Source organism: Pelodiscus sinensis, chromosome 4, assembly GCF_049634645.1.
Source record: "Pelodiscus sinensis isolate JC-2024 chromosome 4, ASM4963464v1, whole genome shotgun sequence".
Classification (NCBI taxonomy): Eukaryota; Metazoa; Chordata; order Testudines; family Trionychidae; genus Pelodiscus; species Pelodiscus sinensis.
The window spans coordinates 128,908,038-128,916,637 of NC_134714.1; the positions used below are offsets into that span (position 1 = coordinate 128,908,038).

Sequence of the window (8,600 nt, forward strand, 5' to 3'; positions counted from 1 at the left end):
GCCTGCCTGTCTGCAAAGACAGAAGGAATTGTGCATTGTCTTTGCACTGTTCACTGCGGGCTCCATGCCTCTGTCAGAGATGGGGCACCGAGGCATGTGCCAAAGTGCACCACAATAGAAAAAACAAACCTAGTTCTGGGGGCTCTGCTAATCAGCTGGGCAGCACTGGGATCTCTCCCGAGCGGCTGTAGAAGTGCCCAGCTTACAGGGTATGCTGATCATCACTGCATTTCGCTCTTTGCAGGCTGTCTGCTTTGGACTGGGTGCTTGGTAGCCTGGCTTTAAGCAGCTGATTCTTGCTTGAAAAACTGGATGCTCAGTAACAAAAAAGGGACTATTATATATATTTGTTACAAAACCGTTTGCGATTGAAAAAAAAACACGACGCCTCCTCCTCTGCGTCCTAGGCTGACCTGGAGCAAACTTCCATCTGCTGGATTTGAGCAATGGCAGTGCAGTAATAGCCGCGCCTTCCTTCTCAGGAGCACGGAGCCTGCCAACCTCTGCACGATTCTCGTGAACGGTGCAAAGGCAGGATGCACGACCCACAGGCCGTACAACCGCGAGCGACGCGACAGTTGCTTGGAGGACAGAAAAATGCCCCTCAGCAAAGCAAACCAACAGTTCATCTGGTGGCGGAATGCCAAAATAAAAGACAAAAATGGTGGGATATGAATGGCATATTATGGGATGGAGAAAATTACTTGAACTTGACCCCTCACTCTCAGAGCCCCACCCCATGTACCCCATACCTGCACCCCTGCCCCATGCACCCCATACCTGCACCTCCTGCCCCATCGATTCCCCACCCCCCAGGCTCCCCCAGCCCCTCTGTCCCAGCTCCACTCCCCCCAGAAGGCGTGGCCAGCACGAAGGTGTGTTCGCTCCGCAGCCCCGCCCCGGCGATCTGATTGGCTGGGGGGGAGGGGGTTCTGCCGCCATATTGGTCCAGGGCGGAAGTCGCCGGGGGCAAGTCCGTTGGGCAGAGTGGTCGGCTCCGGCGCCATCTTTGTTGAGGGCAGGGCTTGTGGTTTGACCCTGCGGCGGCCAGGGAGCTGACCGGTGAGACTCCGACCTGCGGTGCCTCCGGGGGCGGGGCCAGAGGCAGCCCGGAGCCGCTCACCGCCGCGCGAGCCCGGAGGGACAGGGAGATCCATGGGGCGGGGGGAATGCAGGTAGGGGTGCATGGGGCGGGGATCCATGGGGCGGGGGGAATGCAGGTAGGGGTGCATGGGGCAGGGGGAATGCAGGTAGGGGTGCATGGGGCGGGGATCCATGGGGCAGGGGGAATGCAGGTAGGGGTGCATGGGGCAGGGGGAATGCAGATAAGGGTGCATGGGGCGGGGATCCATGGGGCAGGGGGAATGCAGGTAGGGGTGCATGGGGCAGGGGGAATGCAGATAAGGGTGCATGGGGCGGGGATCCATGGGGCAGGGGGAATGCAGGTGGGGGTGCATGGGGCAGGGGGAATGCAGGTAGGGGTGCATGGGGCGGGGATCTATGGGGCAGGGGGAATGCAGATAAGGGTGCATGGGGCGGGGATCCATGGGGCAGGGGGAATGCAGGTGGGGTGCATGGGGCAGGGGGAATGCAGGTAGGGGTGCATGGGGCGGGGATCCATGGGGCGGGGGGAATGCAGGTAGGGGTGCATGGGGCAGGGGGAATGCAGGTAGGGGTGCATGGGGCGGGGATCCATGGGGCGGGGGGAATGCAGGTAGGGGTGCATGGGGCGGGGATCCATGGGGCGGGGGGAATGCAGGTGGGGTGCATGGGGCAGGGGGAATGCAGGTAGGGGTGCATGGGGTGGGGATCCATGGGGCGGGGGGGTGCATGTAGCGGGCGGTGCATGGGGTGGGGATCCATGGGATGGGGGTGCAGGTAGGGGGCATGGGATGTGGGGTTCATAAGGATGCAAGGAGATGGTGGGGGTTTAGGGGGTTATGGGGTGGGACTGCAGGTTGGAGTGGGGTACAGGGTTGGGGGTGTATGGAAATTGTGGCAGGTGAAAGAGTTGGAGTAGGGAGGGTTGGGATAGGGGTGGAAGGATGAGTAGGGGGGTGCATGGACTATATACATTGTTGCCTTGACTCCCTCCAGCCGAAGGGGAAAGGTCCAAGTCTGGGCTTACCTCTGCCTCATTGGATGCAGGGAATTCCCTGTGTGCCTTCCTAAACCCAGCAGAGGAGGAAGCCAGTTGGCTCCTATGGGTAGGAAACTACCCAGCCCTGGCTTCTATCCCTTGATCCGGGTGGTTGGAGTGTGGACTCCCTGCACACAGTAGCTCTGAGTCCAAATATTTCATCATGAGCAAAACTTGGAAATAATCACTGGACTCAAGTGATGGCTACTGTGAGTAAGTTTGTGCAGGTGACGAAGAGAGGTTGAGCTGCAGAAATTGCAAACAGGTGCCTGGGATGCCAAGCGCTCAGGGGGAAACATTTTGCTGAATGCAATGGAAAGAAGACGACACCCAGAACCTCTGCCTGGGGCTGAACATATGTGAGTGTTAGACTCAGCCTTGGAGAATGAAGGTGCTGCTATTTGTGCACTGCCATTGCCAACACCAGCTGACAGAAGCTGGATCCGGGTCAGCCAAGGACACAGAGGAGGAAGCGTCGTGTTTTTTTCAATCACGAATGGTTTTGTAACCAAACCAGTCCCAGAATGGAAACCAAAGAGAGACTGGAAAATCACAGCTGTTTTCGTATATATAACTATAATAGTCCCTTTTCTGTTACTGAGCATCCAATTTTTCAAGCAAGAATCAGCTGCTTAAAGCCAGGCTACCAAGCACCCAGTCCAAAGCAGGCAAGATGCGAAGAGGGAAATGCTGTGACGATCAGTGTTCTCTGGAAGCTGGACACTTGTGGGGCTGCACAGGAGAGATTCAAACACTGCCCAGGTCCCCTGCTCCACCGGGTGAGCTCTGTCCTGTGAAATAATGTGGCCATGGCTCAGTGAAAGGCAGCTGGCCTCAGTCGCACTGGCCCCTCGCTCTCCCTGTGTCTTGTGCTTGTAAGAAGCACACGGGATCTTTTTCAGGGAATAAGGCAACCGAGTGCAGAATGCAAGAAGCAGCATAATCATTTCGATACACACATGCGCACAGCCCCGCCAACAATGTTATCGTTACCGATGGGAGGAGCCTGGCTTGTTGGTTGTGATCTGATGCTTCCAGGCTGCTTGGGAGAATGAACCCAGAGAACTATGGCACAGCAACTCATTTTTATAGTAATTTGTCCCCATTGAGGTCTATGGGTTGTGTACAGTCCTGTTGTGATCAGTTACTTCTTAACAAGTGTTTATCTGTAGATTGGTTCCCTCCTCATCCAGTCATGAGCATTTGAGAAGATGTTTTCAGGGACTCGCCCCATACTGGTTGGGGTCAGATCAGCTTCTCTTGTCCCTGAAAGGGGTGTTTGCCTCCTCTCCAGGGTCATCAGTTCTACTAACTCGATTAACCCCGGCCTAATAATTGTTTCCTGCGGTCTCCAAATCTCTTGTTTCTCAACTCTCTGGACATTTGTGATGGCTTTCACCCTTATTCTTAACTATGCATCCATTCCTCACTCGCACCAAAACAATTTGACAGAGAAGGTCCAACAGGGTTACATTGTAGAAAGGAGTCTAGGGTTACTAAAGAGATTACAAAAGAACCTCATGCGGCTTAATTTGCAATGCAGATAAGAAGCCAACTTAATATATCAGCGGGGTAGCAGTCTGAATCTGCAAAAGCGACAAGGAGTCCTGTGGCACCTTATAGACTAACAGATTTATTGGAGTATAAGTTTTCGTGGGCAAAGACCCATTTTGTCAGATACATGTAGTGGAAATTCCAGAGGCAGGTATATATATATAGAGAGGCATAAGAAAATTAATTTGTAATTCATACAAGAAGAAAGACTGTATAGAAACACTGTGCTAAAACTAAGATAAATGACCAGAATAAGTTATGGTCTCTTCCTGCCTTAACATTAAGGTCTGTGCTTATCCGCTTACCCAGTGCGTCTCTACCAACCGCACAAGCTGCTCCTGCTAATCATGAAGGGTGGGTAAAACAGAAGCATAGAGATCGTAATAGCACAGCATTACATAGGAGTTAATACCTTCGTTAGGAGTCTTACACAAACACTAAAATATTACCTGTTGGCTACGTCCACAGGGCATGATGTTCCCTGCCCTGCACCATCTCCGCCCAGGCGTGCGCCCCACCCTCGGAGCCACGAGGGCAGGCGGCTTGGCACGGGGGTACCTGTCCCAGGAGAACGAGCGGCGGTGCCGAGGGCTGCTGGAGGCCTCTACCAGACGCTACCGGCAGGAGGCGTTGGCAGCGGCTGTGCTGGTGACGCTGTGTTCGGTGGGCGGGTACCCTGCACTGCTGTACACGCTGCGCTCCAGCACGCTGACAGGCCACCACAAGGGAGACGTCAGGTACTCCTGCCCGCCCAGGATTCACTGAGTGCCCTGCAGAAAGGCCCCTGCTGTGTGCACAGCCCCTCCGTCTGAGCCTCCCCCTGGGTTCTCTGCACCCCTCCACAGCTCTGCCAGGGCCCCTCAATCCCAACCTACAGCCCCGTTACCTCAGCCCAGAGCTACCCCCTAGCTCTGCCAGTGCCCCTCAATCCCAGCCTACAGCTCAGCCCCCCCCCCCCCCGTTACCTCTGCCCAGAGCTACCCCCTAGCTCTGCTGATGCCCCTCGGTTCCAGCTCATAGCCCCTGGGGCTCTGCAAACACTCTCTTCAATCCCAGAGCGACCCCCACCCAGCTCTGCCAGAGGCCTCCGGAGCCAGGGTGGAAGATGCCCCAGGCACTGTGGCAGGCAGCAGGGGCAACGGGTCCTGCCTCCCCTCTAAGGAGACTGGTTTTCTTGTTGCAGTTTTCCGGGGGGCAAGCGCGACAGCTCTGACCAGGATGTGATCGCCACGGCGCTGAGGGAGACACAGGAAGAGCTGGGCCTGCGCCTGGAGGCTGAGAGTGTCTGGGGGGTCATGAGACCCATCCCCAGTGGGGTAACACTGCTCATCTCCCCCATGCGTTGTTGGGGCAGGGCAGTGTGAAGGGGGGGGGGCAGTGTGAGGAGAGGAGGATCAGGTCCGGACAGTAGGGCCCTATGTGAGGAGTGGGAGGCCCCCTTTGGGGTGTCCTGTTGGGAGGCTTTCCGAGGGGGGTGAGTCCCATAGGGTGGGGGAGCGTGCTGTGAGGTAGAGAAGCTGTTGGAGAGCATTCTCCGGGGGGGGGGCGGAGGAATTCAGGGGGCAGTGATGTGAGGTAGGGAGTCCATGGGGGGGGTGTCTCTGAGTAGGGGGCTCTGTGAGGTAGAGGGTCCAGGGGGTCCCTAATTAGAGGGAGATGGGGGTGCCAAGAGGTTCATGGCAAGGGGGGTTTCCCCAAGTAGAGGTGGGGTCTGTTAGGGCAGTGTTGTGAGGCAGAGGGGTCTCTTAGGGAGGATTCGGGGGGGGGGGTGATCAGGAAGGGGTTCCTAGGGAAGCCAGTGTCAGAGGGGTCTCACTCTGGTTTCCTTCCAGAGGGGACTGACTGTTGCTCCCGTCCTGGCAAATCTAGGCCCCTTGGAGTATGTGTGTCTGAACCCCAACCCGCAGGAGGTGAGCCCCACACAGACCCCACCCTGCCACGGGGCTGCCCTTAACATGCGCAGGCCCCTGCCGCCCTTTGGCCCCCTGGCTGGAGGGAGACGGCTCCGCCTGGTTAGCATGCTGGCCTCCCGCAGGGAGGAAAATCGGCAGAGCTGGGCCCAGTATCACCGTGGCCTGCTGCCTGAATCAGGCTTCCCCTACACGGACGTGGCCCAGCCAGAGCAGGCCCTAATCCAGCAACCCAAGACCAGCAAGTGCCCAGCTTGAGAACCCTCCTCCCCTGCCCAGCAACTGCTCTGCTGCAGCAACTGGAGACCCCCTTCCCCCAAACTTAGCAACCTGCTGGGGGAAAACCCAGCTCCTGCAAAGGGACCCTGGGGCCTGCTGGTCTCCACTTAGATGAGAGCATGGCCTAGTTATGGCTCAGCCGTGCCAGCCTCACCTCCGCACTGGACAGGACTAGGTTGGCAGCAGAGCACTTCCAAGGACTGAGCTGCCACCACTTGGAGAAGCGCGGTTCCTACCACCATGGAAACCCCCTTCCAGCCCTGTAGCTGCTGCCCTCGCCCCCTTAGTGTGGACACGGCCTGAGACTTCGCTGACGCATTATGGGGAATCCATCCTGCCCCAGGACGCCTGGTTCCAAACTTTATTTCCCTCCCTCCCAGCCATTTGCACCTCAGGGCTGGTCTGAGCTTCTAGCCCTGGGCTTCACTCTGCCTGTATCGGACACTACAGGGGAGCCCCCCTGCTCTCAGAAATGCTGAGATCCCTTTGGACCAGAGCATGTGGCCTCCTCAGCTCTTTGCAGTTCTACCTCGTGGCAGAACATTTGAAATGGGAAATTGTCATTGGGAGAGGGCATTTCCAGTGAGGTCCCACAGGAATCGGTCTTTGGTCCCACCCCAGTGTTCCCTCTAAGGTTGTAGGTCCATGTGCGGGATGAATTTCGGGATGTGCACCACTATAGCAGTGAGATGTGACATCACAAAACTCATTCCGCACATGTCCAATGCGTGACGGGGGGGCCGAGAGGTTAAGAGTGTGGGAGGGGGCTCAGGGCTGGGATGCAGGGTGGGCTCCAGCGTGGGGCTGAGGCTGAGGGGTTGGAGGGAGTGCAGGCTGCCCTGGCAAGAGATGACTATCCTCAGTCCTGTGTCACTGCAGAAGCTCGGGGCTAGCAGAGCAGTACTGCTCCAGTGGGGCTGGACTAGAGAGGTGCACCACTCCATGGCCCTGCATGAGGGGGGTAGGCTGGGTGGGGGCCAGGGAACGGGCACCATGCCGGGGCTGGTGGGGAAAGGTATCTCCCCACCACAGCCCTAAGTCCCACGCAGGGGCTCAGCAGGCCGCTATACAGCTGCACAGCTTAGAGGGAACTTAGCCCTATTATGCTATTGACCATTTTTGTCAATGACCTGGAAGAAAACACAGTATCATCACAGACACAGTAATCAGGGAGCAGTAAATAATGCAGAGGGCGGGTCATTGATACCAAGGACCTGGCTCTCTGGGAAACTGGGCACAAGCAAACGACATGTGTTTTAATAGGGGTAAGTGGATACCTCTAGGAACAACGAAACTAGGCCAGCCAGGCTGGGGGCCTGTCTCAGAAGCTCGGAGAAAGATTTGAGTCATGCTGGAGATTCAGCTGGATGTGGGTGTCCAGGGTGATGCTGGAGCCGAGAGCGTTCACGCGATCCTGCCTATACAAGGGAATCTCAAGTAGGGCAAGAGATTCCTTTGCCCCCGTAGTTGTCACCGTGTGACCACTGCTGAGTAAACTGTGTCTAGATCTAGAGCTCACAGTTCAAGAAAGATGTGGGTACGTTGGAGAGGGTTCAAGGGAGCGCTATGAAAAGGATTCCCTGCCCTACAGTGATGGACTCTAGGGGCTCAAACCTACTGGTGCACCACCCGCCTGTTTTGCTAGCAGCCATCGCCCATAGCTGCTGAACAGCTGGGGCCAAGCGCGGAGCCAAGGCACCAGCAGCTCCCCTTTGCCAAGTCTCTTGCTGAGCTGGCTGGTCTTTAACCCTTTGCTGGCTGCTCTCCCCTACTGTGGAGCGTCTTTCCCCATCGCCCTCCCTGGGAGTGTGGCCCCCAGCTCAGTGCGCAGCATGACTCGAGGGGAATGGCCGGGCTGGGAGCTTTGAGGGGGGACAGGATCGGCCCGGCCCGGCCAGCAACTCCTACAGGGGACGGCCCGCTCCTGTCCTGCTGCAGTAGCTGTGCTTGGGAACAGGCCTCTTGGGAGGGGGGTGAACACAGGGCCAGGAGGGAGCAGATAGAGTCCCAGCTGCTGCTCCTTCAGGCCCCTGCTCTATGCACGAGGTGCCCTGTAAGAGGCTGGGAGTGCAGAACCCAGCCCCACAGGGCACCCGGGCGTGCTGCTTTCCTAGCCCAGTGCGGGGGCTGGGGTAATGGGACGTGACCGGGCAGGGCAGCACCAAACCGGCCCTTTCTGTGTCTTTACCCCCAGGTCGAGGACGTGTTCACCATCCCCCTGTCTCACCTGCTGCAGGCCCAGAACCAGGGCTACACCCACTTCCGCCACCAGGGCCGCTACAGCCACACGCTGCCCGTCTTCCTCAACGGCCGCTACCGCGTGTGGGGGCTGACGGCCATCATCACAGACCTCACCCTGGAGCTGCTGGCGCCCAGCGCCTACCGCCGGAGAACGCGCCCGCCCAGCGCCCGCTGAGCCACAGCCCACCTGCCCCGGCACCACAGAGTGGACAGAGCCAGCTGGCTAGGCTGGGGGAGGCGCCCTGGAGGCAGAGAGCGCCTATGGGAAAGGCTGGGCAAGGTGCTGCCCACCCCAAGGGCATAAGGGATGGAAGACAGACTGGGGGGGGTGCGCCCACATGCAGGAGCATGGGACAGGACTGAAGGGGTCACCCCAGGAGGGAATCCCCCCTACCCCTGTGATAACACAGCTGTCAGGAGGGAGAGGCTGCAGCCTGCTGTATTTCATGTGGGGCCCACATAAACAAACCTCCCCG

General features: G+C 57.9%; 1 protein-coding gene across 9 annotated transcripts; it reads left to right on the top strand.

Annotated features, from left to right (window-relative positions):
- The first annotated feature begins 925 nt into the window (after positions 1 to 925).
- On the top strand, positions 926 to 8,600 carry NUDT8 (nudix hydrolase 8). 9 transcript variants are annotated; one of them, XM_075929098.1, is made up of 5 exons: positions 926 to 1,062; positions 4,163 to 4,431; positions 4,878 to 5,010; positions 5,527 to 5,604; positions 8,078 to 8,600. In XM_075929098.1, the coding sequence occupies exons 2-5, from the start codon at positions 4,166 to 4,168 to the stop codon at positions 8,297 to 8,299; spliced, it is 699 nt and encodes a 232-aa protein (XP_075785213.1). In that variant the 5' UTR covers positions 926 to 1,062; positions 4,163 to 4,165; the 3' UTR covers positions 8,300 to 8,600. The 9 variants fall into 9 exon arrangements, with proteins under 9 accessions (XP_075785213.1, XP_075785211.1, XP_075785212.1 ...); XM_075929096.1 differs by having other exon boundaries at positions 1,048 to 1,175; XM_075929097.1 differs by lacking the exon at positions 926 to 1,062 and adding an exon at positions 1,741 to 1,759.